The 23391-nt window shown below is 45.1% G+C and overlaps 1 protein-coding gene across 1 annotated transcript in view; it reads left to right on the top strand.

Moving 5' to 3' along the window:
• LOC124000305 (paralemmin-1-like) overlaps positions 1-22861 on the top strand; it is a 35750-nt gene extending 12889 nt beyond the window's left edge. Inside the window, exons 2-8 of the mRNA XM_046306578.1 lie at positions 10816-10867; positions 13846-13926; positions 15628-15707; positions 15952-16030; positions 18942-18969; positions 19234-19317; positions 19939-22861. Of these exons, the coding sequence (XP_046162534.1) occupies positions 10823-10867; positions 13846-13926; positions 15628-15707; positions 15952-16030; positions 18942-18969; positions 19234-19317; positions 19939-20894 (1353 nt within the window). The 5' untranslated portion in view covers positions 10816-10822 and the 3' untranslated portion in view covers positions 20895-22861. The remainder of the gene's footprint in view (positions 1-10815; positions 10868-13845; positions 13927-15627; positions 15708-15951; positions 16031-18941; positions 18970-19233; positions 19318-19938) is intronic.
• Positions 22862-23391: the final 530 nt, after the last annotated feature.

Genomic DNA, 23391 nt, shown 5'->3' with positions numbered 1-23391 from the left:
GGATCTGAGTGTCTATGGGACTGAATATCAGCTTGTCTGCAAAAAGGCTCATATTTAGGAGTGTGTGGGGGGGGGGTATCTTTCGAAAGAGCCTCCCGAGTGGTGCAGCAGTCCAAGGCACTACTCTAGCATTGCAGTGCTAGAGGCGTCACTACAGACCCGGGTTCGATCCTGGCTGTATCACAACCGACCGTGATCGGGAGTCCCATAAGGCGGTGCAGAATTGGCCCAGCATCGTCCGTGTTCGGGGATGGTTTGGCCGGGGGACTTTACATGGCTCATTGCCCTCTAGCGACTTCATGTGGCGGGCCGAGCACCTGCAGGCTGACCTCAGTCATCAGTTGAATGGTGTTTGGCTTCCCGGGTTCAGCGGGTGGGTGTTAAGAAGTGCGGTTTGGCGGGTCATGTTTCCGAGGACAAATTACTCGACCATTGCCTCCCGAGCCTGTTGGGCAGTTGCAGCAATGAGTCTGTTTTTATGACGATCGTTAAAATCAATGGAATAGTCTACGAACGTCATAAAAACTGTTTAATTCTTACAACATTAAGTGAATGTCCTGTGCAACCTCACTTAAATTGTATGAATTTCATCACAACCATGCATATTTTGTGTTTTGGGAACCTATCTCTTGTAATGCACCCACACTGTTCCCAAAACCTAATGATATTTTCTGGGAACCTTTAAAGAACTAGGCTGTTCTGTCAACATTGTTACCAACATCAAAGGAATGTTTTGTGCACCCGGATACAAACATTATCTGAATGTCAGCACAAATGGACAGTTTTTGTGTTTTAGGAACCTATCTCTTGTCATATCCCCACAATGTTCCCACAACCTAAAGAAATGTTTTATGAACTTTTAAAGAAACAAAATAATTGTTCTGTGAATGTTATTGCAACATCAGGCAAATGTTGTTTGTTTTGCAACCTAATAGAAACATTTACATAATCATCACAAGTGGACAGTTTTTGTGTTTTGGGAACTCTTATAATGTCCACACAACATCATGAAACATTCTGGGAACAGATTAAATGTGTACTAGAAACATCAGGCAAATGTTTTATACAAACATTCTATAAGCATCACAAAACGACAGCTTTTGTGTCAAGAGAACATTTGCCACAACCTAACAAATGTACTGGGAACCTTTAAAGAACCAATTTTGGTTTGCTCTAAACCTGGCCTCCTGTAGGGCACAGGTACTGACAGCTACACCTCAAACTTCCTCGACAAGTACACTTTGGCCTTACATCCTTTTCTTTTGTTGGACATTTTAGCCATTTAGCAGATGCTCTTATACAGAGTGACTTACATTTTCTTGCTGGTGCCCCGTGGGAATCAAACCCACAACCCTGGCATTGCAAGCGCCATGCTCTACCAACTGAGCCACATAGGACCCCAGCCTCAGCTCAAAAGTGTGACCTAGCTGCCATTTTAAGCAGCAGTAAATGAAAGGTCAGTAGTTATATTGCTCATTACTTATATTGCTAGAGTGTTTATTACTGTATGAAGATTAGGCCTTTCAAATTTGATGTTGCCGGCCAGACAATAATTGCTGTAATGCTGTAATGTTGATTGGTCATTGTGGGTAGTTTCATTCTGATCATGGACTAGAACGGCTGAATCACTGAAGGTAAGGTAAGGTTCACCAGCTTTAACTCATTGTCTTATGGCTCTTCTCTCCATAGTGATGACAACTCTGCTGTTAATGGAACTGCATAACGTGATGATAATGGTCAACAGTGTAAAGGATGAGGTGTTGTGTGTGCTGGGTAGAGGTAGAGAGAAGTCTATGTGAGCAGAGCAGGTTCAGAGCAGGTGCATGTCAAAGTTAACCAGGCATGCTTATAGGCCACATTCTCCAGGCCAGAGCCATAGTTATTGAGTGCTAGGCATCCCAGAAAAGCACAATTCCACCTCCCTGAATGCATATTTTGTAGGGCACAGGTTAACCAATTATTTTAAAAGCCCCAGCTTTTTAACTATTTATGAGATGAGAACTTTTCCTGAGTCAACACTGTGTATTCTCGGCCCTCATTTTGCAGAATATTCCATTCATACAATGTGACGCTGCAGAGACTACGGTAACACTTCATGCAATCTAGAGCACATTGTTTCTGCCTGCTTGTTTATGCAGCCAAGTGTGCATGTGTCCATGTGTATCCATGTGTATGGACAGTATATCAGTGGAGGATGGGGGTGGGGTGCAAGCGTTGGCTGCATCTGATCATTTTGTACCCTGGTCTGTTCCCATTAACTATAGCTAGGCTCAGTCACCTCCTCATGGTATTGCTTTGATTTGGCACGGTAGGTACCGCAGGGAAGAGGATGCAGCCTGACATACTGTACATACACAGCAGTTGGGACAGCGTTTTCTAAACTAGGGGTCGCCTGCTCTGAAAATGAGGTCGGGAGAGTAAATTGGTTCATAGAACTGGGGTTATGCTAGTACCCTGAAACATGTATGTCTCTTCTGAAACATGTACTGTATGTGTCTTCTGAAACATGTACTGTATGTGTCTTCTGTTTCCTTCTACCTTGCCCACAATACACGCAGGACTCATTAAAACAGAGTAGACAAGACCAGGCCCTGATCTATTGAACTTCCCAATACCTTTCTGATGCATTTCATTTACTTCAAACCATACTCCCTTCAGATTGAAATACTGGCAAAAGTACCGGCAGACTGATTTGTAATAAACTGTTATAGCCCCAATAATAAAAAGTATACAATGGCTGTTGATAGCATTACTTCTTTTACATGGTAGGGTCACAAAACATTTTTTATATCAAAATGGGGTCACGGGCCAAAAAGTTTTGGGAACACCTGAGTTTGGATCACGTATTTACTGAATACTTGAACAGTTTATGCTCAACACAACCACACTTTCACGTCTCATGTTCCCACCCTATTTTATCCATTGACAATAGGACAGGCATTTATACTGAACAAAAATATTAACACAACATGCAACAATTTCAAAGACTTTATCAACTTACAGTTCATATAAGGAAATCAGTCAATTTAAATAAATAAATTAGGGCCTAATCTATGAATTTCACATGCCTGGGAATATAGATATGCACCTGTTAGTGTAACAGTATAACTTTAGACCGTCCCCTCGCCCATACCCGGGCGCGAACCAGGGACCCTCTGCACACATCAACAACAGTCAACCACGAAGCATCGTTACCCATCGCTCCACAAAAGCCACGGCCCTTGCAGGGCAAGGGGAACAACTACTTCAAGGTCTCAGAGCAAGTGACGTCACAAATTGAAACACTATTTAGCACGCACCACCGCTAACTAAGCTAGCGTTTCACATCCGTTACACTAGTCACAAATACCGTTTAAAAAAGTGGGTTGTGGATCAGAAAAATCAGTATAATTTGCCTCATGCAGCGTGACACTTTGCATCTCCTTTGCATACAGTTGATCAGGCTGTTGATTGTGTCCTGTGGAATGTTCTCCCACAACTCTTAAATAGCTGTTTGAAGTTACTAGATATTGACAGGAACTGGAACACGTTGTAGTACACGTTGATCCAGAGCATCCCGAACTTGCTCAATGGGTGACATGTCTGGTTTGCAGGCCATGAAAGAACTGGGAAATGTTCAGCTTCCAGGAATTGTGTACAGATCCTTGTGACATGGGGCTGTGTATTATCATGGTGAAACATGACTTAATGGTGGCGGATGAATGGCACGACAATGGGCCCCAGGATCTTGTAACGGTATCTCTGGTCATTCAAATTGCCATCGATAAAATGCAATTGTGTTTGTTGTCAGTAGCTTATGCCTGCCCATACCATAACCTCACCGCCACAATGGGGCACTCTGTTCACAAACCGCTCGCCCACACAACACCATACACACGGTCTGCGGTTGTGAGGTCAGTTGGACATACTGCCAAAGTCTCTGAAATGGCTTTGGAGTCGGCTTATGGTAGAGAAATTAACATTCAATTATCTGGCAACAGCTCTGGTGGACATTTCTGCAGTCAGCATACCAATTGCACACTCCCTCAAAACGTCTACACAGGTGAACCATCTGTGGAAGGTTCACCTGTGTAATGATCATGCTGTTTAATCAGCCTTTTGATATGCCACACCTGTCAGGTGGATGGATTATCTTGGCAAGGGATATAAACAAATTTGTGCACCACATTTGAGAGAAATAAGGTTTTTGTGCATATGGAGAACATTTTATTTCAACTCATGAAACATGGGACCAACACTTTACAAGTTGCGTTTATATTTTTGTTCAGTATAAACGGCACACATTTAAACGGCACACAGTTCAATACTCTTTGTAGGAAAACCGTTACGAAGTGAGAGAACATTTCCATCCAAGTGTGTTTGCCAGGGAAAGTTGGTGAAGTGTGTGTGTTAGTGAGTGTGGGTGTGTGTTCGTGGCATGCACCTTTGAACGTCGGTGTGTGTGCATGTGCACGTGATAGGCGGATCTCCTGTGTGAGCTCTTGTGAAGTTAAATTGAGTGTATTGCTGCATCTTACTTCCTGTTGGGAAACAGCATACTGTTTCTCCTTATTCTAATTAGAGACGTTGACAGAGAGGCTCAGACAAACAAACAGAGCACACAGGAGCCATCTGTGCCCCCAAGCACAGCTCTGATGGTGATTGAACCCAATGATGAAGTAACCCACAATGACAATGCAAACGCTTGGTAGGCAACAGACACATGCCCTGCAATCTGGGCCTCAACATGGCAGGAGTGTGTGTGTGTGTGTGTGTGTGTGTGTGTGTGTGTGTGTGTGTGTGTGCGTGCGTGCGTGCGTGCGTGCGTGCGTGCGTGCGTGCGTGCGTGCGTGCGTGTGTGGCCCAGGTGGAAGTCCCTGATAGAGAGACCATTAATGTGAGTCTGTCTCCCCTGCTAAGCTGTGTGCTTTCAGTTGAGTAAAGCCTACCAGTCCTGGAAGTCCTGGCTCCTAGCAGCCCATCCTGTGCCAGGCTGAGGAGGGTTGGGGCTCTCCTGTCCTGACTCAGCCTAGTACACTACCACAGTCTACTGTATGTCTGGATAACAGTGCTGTATTCTCTAGTTGACTTCATTGTACTGGAATGTTAGCTGCACCTCTGTTCCTGGAAATGGTGGTGTTGGTTACAGAGTTCAGGACATCCCATAGTTACTGGTGTATGAATATTGTTGCTGGGTGAACACCTCTGCTAAAGCCCAATTATCTCCCTGATCGCTGCCTTACATCCCATTTAGAGATGTTTTGGATGTGAATAAAACTACAGCTGTGACCTTGCCGGAGAGATGTGTGGCTTCCTGATAACCTCCAGAATCTCACTGGGAGCTTATACTGCTCTCACATCTCCAGAGTTCCCACTGTCACATCAGTCACATAGTTGTGAGCTTCCTCCTCCAGACCTGCTTTTGCTTTTGAGGAAGAATGCTCTGTGAGTTATACTTCTGTGGCATTCAAATGAAATATTTCTGATTCCACTCATATTCTGTCACTTTTACGGCTCCCTATACTTTCAGCACTCAATCTACCAAACACACGTACACAGATTCACACAAACAAACAAATGCATGCAGACATGCACACCCACAACGACTTAAAGCACTTGCACTTTATTAAAAACCAAAAGTATATACAATTGAATCCATGCTTTCAGCAACAGGAAGTAGAGGAGTTGGAAAACAACACAGAGAGTAACTTTAAAAACCTAGTCGATTCCGGAGAACAGATAGAATTCCTTCCTAGTGCTGAATTATACATTAGGGAGGGGAGCAGCGTAACTTTTGTACATGACTGGTTTCTGGGACAGAGAATCGCTTTCTCTCTGGACTGGCTGACTCTCACCCCAATGTAGAATATGGCTATGTGGCAGGGTCTGAGTTTGTCTCACTCTGTGGACTGGATGTGCCATGAAGACCAGTGGCCAGATCAGATTGGACATTTCTTGTTTTTACACGATTGCGATTACGATGCATTTATGGCCAGAGTTATTTCCAGATCATGGGACCTGGCCAGAAAAAATCTGGGCCCTAGTTATAGACACAACTAAGGCCAAGTCTTTTCTGGTCAGATCACACAGCCAGGAAAAACTCCTGGCACTCAACTTAATGTACACCAGAAATCTTGGAGAACATTTTACCTCCATTTTACCTGCCTTTTCCCCTACGTTTCCACCCACCATTCCAATATTATGGGCAGTGCTCCTCTTGAGTATTGTTCATACAGCATAGTGATTACAGTAATACTGAATGTGTAAAGCCTTTCTTTCTTGTACACAACTAATTATGTATGTATCAGTAATGCATACTGTACTGTATGAGGCTACAGAATATGCCTCCTGCTGTGCTACTGGTGTAAATATCTCCCAGTGCCCCGCCCCACCTGCAGTCTTACCGTCACATTCAGTGAGCCGTGCCTTAACCGGAGAAGACAGAAGAGATTTCCAAGTAGTTTGTTTGTGGCTGAGAAACACAGGTCAGATCTATCACTCTCCCACACACACATCACCCACCCATTTACACCCCCACCTTCCTGTACATACTATCTGTGTCCCCTTGTGAAACACTCAATGTGACACACACACAACACACTCATTCCGTCCCTGGATCTCACCCAGAGCTGGAGAGAAATCAGTTCAGCCTGAGTGGGCACTCCATGTTCCGTGAGAGCACTTCTCTCTCTGCTGACGGATGGGAGAGAGAGAGAGAGAGAGAGAGAGAGAGAGAGAGAGAGAGAGAGAGAGATGGCTCAGTGACAGAGTGGGGACAGGTGAGGGACACCCAAACACCAGCCTCAGTATCTGTGCTTACATTCCATGTTGGTCCCGTTCCAAGACTCCACTCAGTGGAAAAGGGTTGCAGGGACTCTGGCTTAAGTGCTCGATTTGTAGCTGTCGGAAGTACATTGTGTTTTCCCCTCAGTCCAGGCCAGGTCACAGAGGACCCAGGTGTCTCTCTTTCCTCTATCTCTCTCTTTCAGGTCAGGGTCTCTCAAGGGGCTGAGTTACAGTATAGTGTACAGGGACATTTGATGCATGGAAAGTGTCTGTCCCTTTGGCCCTAGTCATTTCTCCTCGGAAGTTACATTTAAGTTAAGCAGAAACCCTGGGAAGCTCCCTGGAAGGTCCGGTCCCCTCTCTCCCTCTGTGTCTTTTCTGTGTCTGTGTCTGTGTCTGTGTCTGTGTCTGTCTGTGTCTCTCTCTCTCTCTCTCTCTCTCTCTCTCTCTCTCTCTCTCTCTCTCTCTCTCTCTCTCTCTCTCTCTCTCTCTCTCTCTCTCTCTCTCTCTCCCCCTCTCTCTCTCTCTCTCTCTCTCCCTCTGTGTCTGTGTCTCTGTCTCTCTCTCTCTCTCTCTCTCTCTCTCTCTCTCTCTCTCTCTCTCTCTCTCTCTCTCTCTCTCTCTCTCTCTCTAAGGAGTGTGGACTCATATGATAAGCATCACACATCACATTTGCTGATTCCCAGGAGAATACCATGTGACAAATGGTGTCTAGAAACAAACAAAGTGGTATACTCTCTCCAGGATAGCAGCAGCAGCCAGTCATACACAGACAGACACAGAAGGACTGGGGTGTCCAAGTGAGTGGGGGGGCTCTGGGCTGGCTGGCGGTTGGCAATGTGTAAGGCGTCCATCATCTGGACAAGGAGAGTCCCCCGGGTTGGCAGCGCTTAATGAACCTCTGCCTGTGGCACTCCATCACCGTGACAATGCCCACTAATGACCCCCGTGTTGGGTGTGAGACATCACAGCCCCTCCCTCTCCATCACAGCCCTGCCATCAATACAACACCCCTCTACCTCTAGAGCCGTCTGTCACCCCCACTACAATGCCCGCCTGGGACTAACAGCCCTCAGACACCATACAACCATCCTAAATCTCTAACCACTTATGCTATATAGTATCAATCTGAGTTGGACAGAACGGTACTTAAAATATAGTCACCCGTGCCTCGAGTACCATTCTCCATAGTAGGCTAGTCATACCAATCATAAATATCATGTGAATAGAATATTTATTAATTTACAGATATAAGGTAAATATCTGAGGTTGAATTATAACCTGTATAGTTATAATACTGTATAATTATATTATCTTCTGCTCTCATGAAATGACTGTCATTGGCTGTGAATCATTATAGATCTCTTATTGCTTAACACACCTGCAACTTCAATCAAGCAGCCATCTCCCAGAGTGAGCTTTGATTTGAGGTGTGTGTGTGTGTGTGTGTGTGTGTGTGTGTGTGTGTGTGTGTGTGTGTGTGTGTGTGTGTGTGTGTGTGTGTGTGTGTGTGTGTGTGTGTGTGTGTGTGTGTGTGTGTGTGTGTGTGTGTGTGTGTGTGTGTGTGTGTGTGTGTGTGTGTAGCCCTTCTGACAGTTGTTGGAGTTTGACTCAATCGGCATCTTCCAGCTCTTCTTATGTCAACACTTCTAAGTGTGTTTAAATAGATGACAGGATGAGATACTGTAGTGCACTGTGTAGTAATACGCTGTAGTGTAGTACACACTGTAGTAATACGCTGTACTGTAGTACACTATGTAGCAATACGCAATAGTGTGGTACACTGTAGTAATACGCTGTAGTGTAGTGCACACTGTAGTAATACGCTGTAGTGTAGGACACTCTGTAGTAATACACTGTAGGGTAGTACACTCTGTAGTAATACTCTGTAGTGTAGTACACTCTGTATTGTAGTTAGTACACTCTAATACACTCTGTACTGTAGTACACTCTGTAGTACACTATGTACACTGTAGTACATTCTGTGGTACACTCTGTAGTACACTCTGTGCTGTTGTACACTATGTAGTACACTCTGTACTGTAGTACAAGCTGTACTGTAGTACACTCTGTAGTGTAGTACATTCTAATATGCTGTAGTGTAGTACACTCTGTAGTACGTACTGTATTACACTCTGTAGTAATTATTTGTAGTGTAGTACACTCTGTAGTGTAGTACACTCTATAGTGTAGTACAATATGTTGAACACTGTGTTTTGTAGTATACTCTGTAGTAATACTCTGTAGTGTAGTACATTCTAATACGCTGTAGTGTAGTACACTCTGTAGTAATAATCTGTAGTGTAGTACACTCTGCACTGTAGTTAGTACACTCTGTACTGTAGTACACTCTGTAGTAAACTCTGTACTGTAGTACAGGCTGTACTGTAGTACACTGTAGTACACTCTGTAGTGTAGTACACTCTAGTGTTGTACAATCTGTACAGTAGTACACTGTACTGGAGTACACACTGTCGTACACTATGTACAGTAGTACACTCTGTACTGTAGTACACTCTGTGGTACACTCTGTAGTACATTCTGTTGTGTGGTACACTGTGTCTTACACTCTACTGTAGTACACTCTAGTATACTCTGTACTGTAGTACACTCTGTAGTACACTATGTACACTGTAGTACATTCTGTGGTACACTCTGTAGTATACTCTGTACTGTAGTACACTGCATATTACACTCTGTAGTATACTCTGTACTGTAGTACACTGCATATTACACTCTGTAGTATACTCTGTACTGTAGTACACTGCGTATTACACTCTGTAGTATACTCTGTACTGTAGTACACTGCGTATTACACTCTGTAGTATACTCTGTACTGTAGTACACTGCGTATTACACTCTGTAGTATACTCTGTACTGTAGTACACTGCGTATTACACTCTGTAGTATACTCTGTACTGTAGTACACTGCGTATTACACTCTGTAGTATACTCTGTACTGTAGTACACTGCATATTACACTCTGTAGTATACTCTGTACTGTAGTACACTGCATATTACACTCTGTAGTATACTCTGTACTGTAGTACACTGCGTATTACACTCTGTAGTATACTCTGTACTGTAATACACTCTGTAGTATACTCTGTACTGTAGTACACTGCGTATTACACTCTGTAGTATACTCTGTACTGTAGTACACTGCGTATTACACTCTGTAGTATACTCTGTACTGTAGTACACTGCGTATTACACTCTGTAGTATACTCTGTACTGTAGTACACTGCGTATTACACTCTGTAGTACATTCTGGACTAGTGGCATTGTCATGTCAGTGATCAAAGCTGCGACAGGTTGGTTTATAGCATTTTATTTACAGTTAATGATAACATAGGAATGGAGTGAACCTAATATATCTTCTGAGAGCAGCTCTCCCCTCCCACTCTTACTGTAAGCCAAACTGATCCATAGTCCTCTCCACAGCCTCTGTTTTATTCCCTCTCCTTATACACACAGGGATAAAGTGTGAGGTTGCTGCTCCAGGAATCAATCATTCCTTTAATTTCAGTCAGACTTATTACTGTTGGGAGCTCAGCAACTCAGCATCAAGTGCTGCTATGTGCTCTCTCTTCTCCCAGTTCCTCTCTGCTCTCTCATTTAGGGTTTAAATAATTATATAAGAATTATGTAGTAATCATCTCTAGTGCAGATATTGCTAACAGGCAGTTTTCCAGTCACCTCTGTGGAAAGTGTATAATAATATGAATATGTAGTTGGTGGTTTGAAGGATGACAGGACAACACCCAAAGGACCCAGTACATGACAGAATACAGTAGTGTAGCAGTTTCTCCATGATAAGCCTCTGCACTGCTTTGATACATGACTGATCTAGGATCTGGCATCACATCATCACACTCTCTCATCCACTGTCCCACAGCGAAGGGAATTGAAAATCAGTTATGCGCTTTTGCCAAATATGTGTGGAATAACTTTTAATAATTGAGTTTCATTTAAATGATGAACAGTTTTCTGGACTGCTACAGTAGGAGTAAAGTAACTATAACTCTCCTCTGTGTTCTTGTGTTGTAGACCCAACATGGACGAGGCAGAGAAGTACCAACAGAGAGTGCAGGCTATAGAGGTGAGTCTCTGTCACGGCCGTTAAAGGAAGAGGACCAAGGTGCAGCGTGGTTAGCGTACATGTTCTCTTTATTTGGAAAATGACACCAAACAAAATAATAAACACGACAAAAACAAACCGTGAAGCTAAAGGCTATGTGCCCTAAACAAAGTCAACTTCCCACAAAGACATGTGGAAAAAGGGCTACCTAAGTATAGTTCTCAATCAGAGACAATGATAGACAGCTGTCCCTGATTGAGAACCCTACCCGGCCAAAACATAGAAATACAAATAATAGAGTATAGAATACCCACCCCAACTCACACCCTGACCAAACCAAAATAGAGACATAAACAGGATCTCTAAGGTCAGGTGTGACAGTATCCCCCCCCGAACCCCGGCCGCAAAACCTAAACCTATAGGGGAGGGTCTGGGTGGGCATCTATCCGCGGAGGCGGCTCAGGTGCGAGATGCAGATCCCGCTCCACCACTGGCTCACCCCACTTTGGTGGCACCTCTGGCGTGGGGACCCTCGTCGCCGACCCCGGACTGGGCACCCTCGTTGTGGGCCCAGACTGGGCACCCTCATTGCGGGCCCCGGACTGGGCACCCTCGCTGCGCGCCCTGGACTGGGCACCCTCGCTGTGGACCCCTGACTGGGCACCCTCGCTGCGGGCCCCGGACTGGAGGCCGTCTCTGGAGGCTTCATGCCATGACTCCTCACTGGAGGCTTCGTGCCATGGATCATCACTGGAGGCTTCGGGCCATGGATCACCATTGGAGGCTTCGGGCCATGGATCACCATTGGAGGCTTCGGGCCATGGATCATCCCTGGAGGCTTCGTGCCATGGATCATCACTGCAGGCTTCGTGCTATGGTTCATCACTGGAGGCTTCGGGCCCTGGATCATTGCTGGAGGCCAGGTGCGTAGAGCTGGCACAGGACGCACCGGGCTGGAGAGACGCACTGGAGGCCTGGTGCGTGGAGCAGGCACAGGATATACTGGGCTGTGGAGACGCACCGGAGGTCTGGAGCGCAGAGCTGGCACAACACGTCCTGGCTGGATGCTCACCCTAGCCCGGCAACTGCGGGGCACTGGCACAGGACGCACTGGGCTGTGAAGGAGCACCGGAGACACAGTGCGCAGAGCCGGCGCAGGATATACTGGGCCGAAGAGTCGCACCGGAGACCAGGAGCTCTGAGCCGGCACAATCCGTCCTGGCTGAATGCCCACTCTAGCACGGCAAATGCGGGGAGCTGGCACAGAGTGCACCGGGCTGTGGATGCGTACCGGCGACACAGTACGTGTAACCGCAAAGCATGGTGGCTGAAGGGTCACACGCTCCTTAAAGCGAGTGCGGAGTTTGTTCTGGTCTGCAACCTGGCCAACCACCCAATTTCCCCCCCCCTGCCTCTCGTGTTTGCGTCGAGGTCGCGAAACCCGGTGTCATCGTTCTTCTTCCCTCGCTGCCTCCGTCTGCTCCCGTGGAAGGAGATCCATTCCAGCCTGGATCTCCTCCCACTTCCAGGATCCTTTACCGTCTAATTTATCCTCCCATGTCCAGGATGTCCTCCACTCACTTTTCTCCCGGGCCCAGGATCCCTGCTCCTCCTGGCCACGCTGCTTGGTCCTTTGGTGGTGGGATCTTCTGTTACGTCCATTGTTAGAAGGAGGCCAAGGCGCAGCGTGTTAGGGGTACCTTTAACTTCATTTTCAAATGACAGCAAAAAACAACAAAATACAAAAGAACGTAAAGTTCTGCAGGCTCCACAGCAAATATGCAAAACAAAATCCCACAAACTAGGGTGGAAAACAGGCTGCCTAAGTATGATTCCCAATCAGAGACAACGATAGACAGCTGCCTCTGATTGGGAACCATACCCGGCCAACAAAGAAATAGAAAACTAGAATGCCCACCCAAATCACACCCTGACCTAACCAAATAGAGAAATAAAAAGGCTCTCTAAGGTCAGGGCGTGACAGCTCTCCCCGGTCTGTCCATGTTTGAATAATTCAATTGGGTTGCATGGCGTTTGCTTCAGGGCCACTACTGACCTCATCAGCAGGGTTAAACACTACAGGGACCTTGAGCATTAAGAGACAGTAGAAATACACACACACACACACACACACACACACACACACACACACACACACACACACACACACACACACACACACACACACACACACACACACACACACACACACACACACACACACACACACACACACACACACACACACACACACACACAGAAAATGCTCATGCCTTCCCTCCATGCTTTATCCTGTCTTTCTTTGATGCATTGGGGTCTAGCCAACTCCCACATGTTATGCCCCAACACAGTTCTTACTGAATTAGGTTAGACCAAAATCGTTAATGAAATTCTGATCTAAATTAGCCCTTCTGTTTAGCGTAATCTAATTGCAGTTGCTTTTGAAAGGAGGGATGTTGTGGAAACTATGCGAAGTCCAAAGGGATAGCAGTCTCAGGCCTGGATTGGTACTAATGTATGGGAGTGAACCACTCCTCCTAACAGAACATGAATGCAGTATGTGTGATATGTGTGTTACTGTCAGACTAGCTGATGATGATGGAGTGCTGGCATGCCCACGTGCTCCTAGCCTTGCCTCCGCTTCATCTCCGTTTCTCTGCACTTTGACCTTTAAGAACCAGCTGTTTCACCGGCCAACAGCATATATGTCTATGGGGCTTGTCACTGTGATCTACTGTCACCGCTTTTCAGTTATACTGTAATAAGATATACAGTACTGTAGTTGTGCTGTTATCTTCTCCTTCACTAGCATCATTCAAATGACAACTATGACTATCTCAATAGAGCTTGAAAGCAGTGTGAGCTGTGGGACTCGTCTGAGATGCTTAATAACAGGAAGTGCTCCTCATTAGGTTCAGAAACATAATTATATATCTACCTCCACTCAACCCTAAATCTCTCTTTCTGTTGTTCTCTTTCTCTTCTTCTCCCATCACCAGGACAAGCGACGTAAGCAGCAGGACGACGAGAAAGCAAGGAGGGAGATGGAGGAGGAGTGGCTGACGCAGGCCCAGCGCAAGGTCTGTCTGGATCTGTATGTCTGTCCTTCCCTGTTGTCCTGTTGCAGGGAGCCACATGTCTGGCAGCTGGTTCACATGCCCAGGGTTGAGCCCTCCTGTGTGATGATAAACTCAATTAGCTCCATAACAGCAGACAACATCCCCAACACCATGAGGTGTCCTGAGGCATTCTCTATTCCTCTATTCTATTCTTTTTTTCCCTCCTTCCTGTTCAACTCTCTTCTGCTCATCATCTTACCATGACCTCTGCTACCATAACCTCTGCTACCATGATGTCTGTAACAGAGAGAGAAATCACATGAAAGAGAGGAACTGAAATGATGAGGTGGTTGTAGAGAAATAGGGAGAGAGTGAGTCAGAGTGAGAGAGAGAGAGAGAGAGAGAGAGAGAGAGAGAGAGAGAGAGAGAGAGAGAGAGAGAGAGAGAGAGAGAGAGAGAGAGAGAGCTGTGCATTGTGTTGATCTTTGTCAGTAACTCTCTCCTCCACTGGGACCACCAGCACTGATCCCTGTTGGACCCCATTAACTCCTTCACGTCAGATCAGCGGTGGAGTGGCTCGAACCGCTCCATCAACACATATGACTCAGGCAACCGCCCACACAAACAGTCTACTCTACATTACTGGGTTTGCCTGAGGATGTGTGCTGTGCTGGCGGCACCAGCCTTACACATGGCAGAGGAAAGAGAGTTGTCCTTCTTCTTCCTCAGTGTGAAGTGTGAGAACAGTCTCGTGTTCCCAGTCAGCCCAGCAGTTAGAGCATCTCTGTATGCACAGCTCACTTCCCCTCCTGTCTTACTTTTCTTTTCTGACTCTGAGCACAGTAAGAGACTGGTCCACATACGTTCCATCCAAAAGGTTGTCTTGGCAAATAGTTGTGACCAAGGCCCACTTAGTGTCACCACCACTCCAATCTAATGTTGTGTCATTGTCACCACTGTCTGTTTGTTGTTGTTGCTTAGCTTGCTATCACACTCCCCCACATTGTCGTATGACTAATTGATGAGGCTTGGAGCCAGGTAGGACTATGTTCACCCCTCGGCTTGGTGTTGTCATACCTGAGTTAGAATGAAAGGAGGACGCCTCCTTTACTGTACCTCTGGGCTCTGGAAGGTTTCTGCTTCAAAGGTTGAAAGCAACTAACTGAGTCGCAGCCAATGTAGGTTGGTCCATTTACAAACACTCTCTAAATAAACATGGTCAGGTTTATTATTGTCAGTCTCAATCAGACCCCTTGTGACCAAGCCTACACCCGGGTTTGAGGACGTGTGGCTCTCTGAGCCCTCCCTGTGAGGGATCCGGAGTTGGGGGCAGTTTCTCCCTCAAAGACAACACCAGGCTCTTGGCCTCACTCATCCTGCTGGAGATCCAAAATGGCAACCAGAGCTCTGTGTCTAGGGGCTGTTTGTTTTGGTTACTGCATACTGGATAACCGTTTCAGTATTCATAGAGACAGAAGGCTTTTGTTTTTGTTAGCTTCTTTTGCTATGGGGATTTTGAGAGAATAGGCTTGTTTTGAACTGATGAGCTGGCAGGTGGGGAAGCTGGCTGCTGTGAGAGATGGCTCAGAGCGTAGGCCGTTTCATGCATATGCTAACTGCACAGGACATAGCAGACCCTAGTCATAGTCACCAACCCTGTTTCTCTCTCTCTCCATCCCTCCCTCTCTCTCTCTCTCTCTCTCTCCAAATCTCTCCTCACAGCGGAAGTCCTTGAGGGACCGCTGGCTGAGCGAGAACCCCCAGCCTGTCCCTGGGCACCGCGCTGAGAACTACACAGAGGAGTGAGACACCCACGGCACACACACACACAATCTATCACTCCCCATTCCTGTTGGCTGAGGGAGTTGATATGCTCAGATGTTTTTATATCTCTTACATAAAGCACTTGATACTGACCCTCCCCTGAACTGTAGTCATGCCTCTGCATGTATGTATTGTATTTGTGAATGGCTTTGTATGTTCATGTGTTGGTTTCATGTGTCATGGGGTGTTACGGTCATCATTGTGTGAATGTGTGTGTATTAGGTTGCCAACTGAAGAGGATATAGTGGAGGTCATTGAATCCACAAGCTACACAGTCACCAATGCCCAGAACCACAGCCAGGCAAGTGGAGAAAGCAGAGACATTCCGAGAACCTGCGTTTCAATCTGATTTTTAATATACTCAATCAACTAAAATACCTCTGTGCCATATTAAATATCTTTGCAGATTTTCCCCATTATACACTGAACAAAATTATTAACACAATATGGAAAGTAAGCATTTCTCCTTTTCCAAGATAATCCATCCACCTGACAGGTGTGGCATATCAAAAAGCTGATTAAACAGCATGATCATTACACAGGTGCACCTTGTGCTGGGGACAAGAAAAGGCCACTAAATTGTGCAGTTTTGTCACACAACGCCACAAGTTTTGAGAAAGCATGCAATTGGCATGCTGACTGCAGGAATGTCCACCTGCGCTCTTACCTTAAGCCGCCTTCAACATCGTTTTAGAGAATTTGGCAGTACATCCAACAGGCCTCACAACTGCAGACGTAACCACGCCAGTACAGGACCTCCACATCCGGCTTCTTCACCTGTGGGACCATCTGAGGAGGGGGACGCTGAGGAGTTTTTATGTCTGTAATAAAGCCCTTTTGTGAGGAAAAACTCATTCTGATTTTTTTATTTAACTAGGCAAGTCAGTTAAGAACAAATTCTTATTTTCAATGATGGCCTAGGAACAGTGGGTCAACTGCCTGTTCAGGGGCAGAATGACAGATTTGTATCTTGTCAGCTTGGTGATTTGAACATGCAACCTTTCGGTTACTAGTCCAACGCTCTAACCACTAGGCCGCCCCACCCCAGTGGGTGAACCTGGCTCTGACTTGGGGGTGCCTATGCCCTCCCAGACCCATGCATGGCGGCACCACTGCCCAGTCATGTGAAATCCATCGATTAGAGCTTAATTTATTTATTTCAATTGACAGATTTCCTTCTATGAACTGTAACTCAGTAAAATCGTTGAAATTGTTGCATGTTGCATTTATATTTATGTCCGGTATACTTTTTTACCCCAATGGTCTGATTTACTCAATAGTCTCAATGTTTTTACATCAATAACAGCTGATTCAGTTTGGAACTGTGTAATATAAATAGCTACGATATTTCACAACTACAGCAGTTGAAGATCTTTTCCCTCACTAAGCCTTTGATCCTACAGATTGATGTTCAGCAGAAACCACTCCTCTCTATAGTGAAGTATCCCGTTGTTCATGCAGTTATGACCTTTTCAACAGATTCGTTTTTGACTCCCTTTGGAAATCAAACCACAGTACATTGCAAAGTGCCGATCCCCTGTTTTAAAGTAGGAGTGTATGTATGCTACCCAATGGAAAACTGACTCTGACATTTAGTGACATTATAGCCCTACACATTGGGGGAGCCCTAAAGGGTGTCTGGCTATTGAATGACAGGACTTTGACCCCGTACCAACTGTGAACTCTACAGGGGAACATACACTGAGTGTATAAAACATTAGGAACACATTCCTAATATTGAGTTGCACCTCCTTTTCCCCTCAGAACAGCCTCAATTCTTCGGGCATGGACTACAAGGTGTTGAAAGCATTGCACCAGTAGCAGTCACTGGGGAAGCCAAGCCAGAATAAAGGGACAATTGCGTTGTTTGCTCTATAACCTGTTAGTTCATATGCCTTGCCACTGTGATATATAGGCCTAAGGCAGAGACAATAATAAAACACAGTGTCAGAATAATTAAACCACACCTTTGTTTTATCACAAACCAGAGAGCAAGATCTGTCCGGTGAAGTCCACAAAGCATATTGAATGTAACAAACAGTTACATGACCTACAGCATGGACTACTAAACAATGGTTGATTTAGAACCATGTAGAGTTACCGCAAGTCACAAAGAAAACAGGAGCTGCCTCCACTATTCCGACACCATTTCAACTTCAACATTTCAACATCATCAAATCACCTATGCTTAGTCCAATACAGTGACAACTAAAATATACCAAAAACTATTTAGTCCAATCAATGTAAGTTAAATATGATGTGGCTGTCCATGTGAGTGAGCTTTGATGTGAGATGTGTGTGTGTGTGTGTGTGTGTGTGTGTGTGTGTGTGTGTGTGTGTGTGTGTGTGTGTGTGTGTGTGTGTGTGTGTGTGTGTGTGTGTGTGTGTGTGTGTGTGTGTGTGTGTGTGTGTGTGTGTGTGTGTGTGTGTGTGTGTGTGTGTGTGTGTGTGTGTGTGTGTGTGTGTGTGTGCACAGAAGTGGAAAAAACATGTTGACTCACCCTACCTGTAGAGAAACACCAATGTCATCCTGCTCTCTTTCCTGTTGACGAAACGATCTATGACTTTGTTATACATTACACACTTGTATTTTTTGTTGCCTTAGGCTACCTGGCTAAAATGCTTCCCTTCATGGGCAACGATTAGCTAGTTAACATTAGCCTTCTACATCTAGCTACATATTGAACTTCCATCCTCTCAGTCCAGGGGCACAATGTATGCATTTATGGTTGGATCAGAATCTCCGTTATAATCATTGTCCAGCATGGAGAATTAAGTAAAACCACAAGTCCAAATCCTTATCTCCATCCATGGCTAATTTAGGAAAGGTAACATCAATAAGGGATCATAACATTTACCTGGATTCACCTAGTCAGTCTATGTCATGGAAAAAGCAGGTGTGTTTTGCACACTCAGTGTATATAATATACTGACAATTACTTGAACTTTTACATTCAGGTTCATGTCTGGTCCATCTTTAGCTCACACTAACACTTGGTAAGGAAGTTCAGTGTGTATTCATCTCTAACACTCTAACACGAAGCTGAGCCCAGCGCCACACTGCTCTAATGGTTACTGTGACATATTTATGGCAGTGCGCAGGGCCTGGGAGAGATAAGGGAAGAAGAGGAAAGTGTTTGGGGGAGACAGTGACTGTAGGACCAATTGGACCAGGGGTTCCACTTAAAATTGTCTCCTCTGTTTCCCCATAGGCTGACATTGAAGAGGGTGGGATACAAGGTAAGCTTCACCTGCATGGTCATTTAGCTCTAGGCCTGGATATCTCGTTTGTTCTCACTTTCTCTTAGACCATCCTGCATGTGACTGTTCTTTCATCTCTTTCTGACTGACACTAATGTAATCAGGGTGACAGAATGAAGCCACAGCTGTGATTGTTTTATAATTGCTATGATATAACTCAAATGCATGATTGTCGCGCAGCACATTAGCATTTGTATATGGAAAGTACAATGGTTTTGTATTAGCTGTATCTTTATCGTTTAGACATCGTCAGAGCTGCTGGGGGTCAGCTCCCGGGGCCAGTAATGGAGAGGGTTCTCCATGAGAATGGACTGGAAGGTCGATCAGGTACTGTTTGGGGAGGATTCCACCACAGAAATGTGATAGTGCTCATCATCCTCCACACCATTGATTTGGGACGGGCCCAGCCACAGTGAAGATCTATACATACCTTCACTATGAGGGAAACCATATTTCTCTCCATATTTCTCTCTGTATCTGTTCCTGTGGCTGGGTTTTGCCTCCAGGGTACGGCTTAACGATGTGGCTGGCTGGGTTGAAGGGCTGGAGCAGAATGCAGGCGATAGTTATATTTAGCCCACTTTGTTTCTCTTGGTACATTTCTTATGCATGCTGGGGGCTATGCAGAGTGGAAGGGGACTGGGTTGTGCACTGTGAGCCTGCACATTGACCTTGTGCTGTTTACTCATGTTGTGCAGGCTGACATTAGCAAAGAGGGCTCTGACATATGACACAAAAATGTGCCCTCTCGTCCTTCACCTACTGGTAATGTAGGCCTTGCTTTAGGGGAAAGGCCATATTGATAGTATTTGAGTGGTGGTATGGGTAGAATATAACATTAATATTTTATGTTTCTATAGCCCAGGTAATCCATGCTCTGACCATGATTCCAAATATAGTGACTTGACTGTTATATTGCCCAGTATAATTTCTCCCTCTGTGTTGCAGTGCTGGGGATGGTTGCAGTGCAGGTGGAGAGGGATTCAAAGACAGGGGTCACCAAGATCAGGTCTGTGGTGCCCGTGTCTGGAGCACCCAGGGCCTTGGGGGAGACGGTGTTCAATGACAGCAGGAAGAGCGTCCACCACGTCGGCGGGGCAGAGGGGCAGCCTTCTGCTGAGGAGCTGGGACAGCTCCTTAGTGTCATCAACGATGTCGGGATGCAAGTGCTGCTGGATGAGATCCCAGTTGTACCACAACAGAAGGCAGAGGAGAAGATAGAGGTTGGTGGTGGGATGGAAGAGGAGGTGGACAATGTGGAGGACCCTGCCACACCTACATCCCTGGGCTACACTGAGGAAGAGGTTGAGGTTGTGGAACATGAGGATGATGAGATGGACGAGGAGGTAGAAATAGGAGTGGTGGAAATTGTGGAGGGCCCTACCCGACTGACCGACCTGGGCTACGCTGAGGAAAAGGTTGAGGATCTGGGCTGTGAAGATGATGAGATGGACAAGGAGACAGGAGTAGGTCAGGTAGACTTTGTGGAGGGCACTGTCACACTGACCTTCCTGGGCTACACTGAGGTAAAGTCAGAGAGGGAGGGTCTGGGCCATGAGGATGATAGAGAGTTGGTGGAGGTGGAGCGGGTGATCATTTCTGACTCGGGTGAGGAGGAGATTGTTCTCCAGTCTCCTGTTCTTGGATCTGAGACTGAACCCTTTCTGGGCTACACTGAGCAAAAGGTTGAGGCTGTGGGGCATGAGGATGATGAGGAGGACGTGAGTGGATTGGTTGTCTTTGTGGAGGGCCCTCTCCCACCTGTCATCCTGGGCTACACTCGGGAAGAGGTTGAGGATCTGGGACATGAGGATGATGCCCCCAGACCAACCCCACGCTACAGAGCCGAGGAAACAGGAAGGAGGGCATCCAAACACAATACCAAGTGCTGCTCTATCATGTGATTCTGCACATGATAGAGCATCACCCCCCCCCCCCCTGTATGCTTGGCCTAAATCTACAACATTGTCTAAATTGCACAGGATGTGCTCCAGCGTGCCTCATCTAAAATGTCACTGGTATCCTCTGAGACTACAGTCCCACATGGCTTGTGTCATGGAGTGTTTACTGTTATCCTCCTCTCTTCAAACAGCTCTGTGAACAGACTCCAGTGTGACTGTTACAAAGCCCTTCTGCCTCCTGCTGGACACAGTTCAGTAATGCAACTAGGTTTTACTGCCAGAATCCCAGCAGCACTCATCTCACACTCCTCTGGATTGGTTGTATCAGCCCAAAACAAGTACTCAGCACTATTTCCTCTAGGAATGAAGACTATTAAGAATAGATGAAGAATACAACAACCACTGATCTGTTTCTTTTTGGAAATAGATTTTTAAATATTAATGTTAGAAATGCTTGATGTGCCTTTTTCAATGGCAACTCTTTTGTTCAAATCAAATGTATTTATATAGCCCTTCGTACATCAGCTGATATCTCAAAGTGCTGTACAGAAACCCAGCCTAAAACCCCAAACAGCAAGCAATGCAGGCGTAGAAGCACTTTTAGAGTGTCCTCATCAGTAATACAAATGTTATGGTTATGAATATGGTACTGTATTCCGTCAGTGACCAGAACAGTCTGTTAAAGAAGGGTTGTTTGCCATTACATCTATTCAGTGCGATTTGTATGTGTAAGTGTGTTTGGTAGTTGAATTTTGATTTAGCCATGTCTGCTAATGAAGGGTTGGTTGCCATTACATCTATTCAGTGCGATTTGTATGTGTAAGTGTGTTTGGTAGTTGAATTTTGATTTAGCCATGTCTGCTAATGAAGGGTTGGTTGCCATTACATCTATTCAGTGCGATTTGTATGTGTAAGTGTGTTTGGTAGTTGAATTTTGATTTAGCCATGTCTGCTAATGAAGGGTTGGTTGCCATTACATCTATTCAGTGCGATTTGTATGTGTAAGTGTGTTTGGTAGTTGAATTTTGATTTAGCCATGTCTGCTAATGAAGGGTTGGTTGCCATTACATCTATTCAGTGCGATTTGTATGTGTAAGTGTGTTTGGTAGTTGAATTTTGATTTAGCCATGTCTGCTAATGAAGGGTTGGTTGCCATTACATCTATTCAGTGCGATTTGTATGTGTAAGTGTGTTTGGTAGTTGAATTTTGATTTAGCCATGTCTGCTAATGAAGGGTTGGTTGCCATTACATCTATTCAGTGCGATTTGTATGTGTAAGTGTGTTTGGTAGTTGAATTTTGATTTAGCCATGTCTGCTAATGAAGGGTTGGTTGCCATTACATCTATTCAGTGCGATTTGTATGTGTAAGTGTGTTTGGTAGTTGAATTTTGATTTAGCCATGTCTGCTAATGAAGGGTTGGTTGCCATTACATCTATTCAGTGCGATTTGTATGTGTAAGTGTGTTTGGTAGTTGAATTTTGATTTAGCCATGTCTGCTAATGAAGGGTTTTGCCATTACATCTATTCAGTGCGATTTGTATGTGTAAGTGTGTTTGGTAGTTGAATTTTGATTTAGCCATGTCTGCTAATGAAGGGTTGGTTGCCATTACATCTATTCAGTGCGATTTGTATGTGTAAGTGTGTTTGGTAGTTGAATTTTGATTTAGCCATGTCTGCTAATGAAGGGTTGGTTGCCATTACATCTATTCAGTGCGATTTGTATGTGTAAGTGTGTTTGGTAGTTGAATTTTGATTTAGCCATGTCTGCTAATGAAGGGTTGGTTGCCATTACATCTATTCAGTGCGATTTGTATGTGTAAGTGTGTTTGGTAGTTGAATTTTGATTTAGCCATGTCTGCTAATGAAGGGTTGGTTGCCATTACATCTATTCAGTGCGATTTGTATGTGTAAGTGTGTTTGGTAGTTGAATTTTGATTTAGCCATGTCTGCTAATGAAGGGTTGGTTGCCATTACATCTATTCAGTGCGATTTGTATGTGTAAGTGTGTTTGGTAGTTGAATTTTGATTTAGCCATGTCTGCTAATGAAGGGTTGGTTGCCATTACATCTATTCAGTGCGATTTGTATGTGTAAGTGTGTTTGGTAGTTGAATTTTTTGATTTGAAGTTGCCATTACATCTATTCCGATTTGTATGTGTAAGTGTGTTTGGTAGTTGAATTTTGATTTAGCCATGTCTGCTAATGAAGGGTTGGTTGCCATTACATCTATTCAGTGCGATTTGTATGTGTAAGTGTGTTTGGTAGTTGAATTTTGATTTAGCCATGTCTGCTAATGAAGGGTTGGTTGCCATTACATCTATTCAGTGCGATTTGTATGTGTAAGTGTGTTTGGTAGTTGAATTTTGATTTAGCCATGTCTGCTAATGAAGGGTTGGTTGCCATTACATCTATTCAGTGTTGATTTGTATGTGTAAGTGTGTTTGGTAGTTGAATTTTGATTTAGCCATGTCTGCTAATGAAGGGTTGGTTGCCATTACA

This window comes from Oncorhynchus gorbuscha, linkage group LG16, assembly GCF_021184085.1.
Source record: "Oncorhynchus gorbuscha isolate QuinsamMale2020 ecotype Even-year linkage group LG16, OgorEven_v1.0, whole genome shotgun sequence".
NCBI lineage: Eukaryota > Metazoa > Chordata > Actinopteri > Salmoniformes > Salmonidae > Oncorhynchus > Oncorhynchus gorbuscha.
This window is presented reverse-complemented; position numbering and strand designations above follow the sequence as displayed.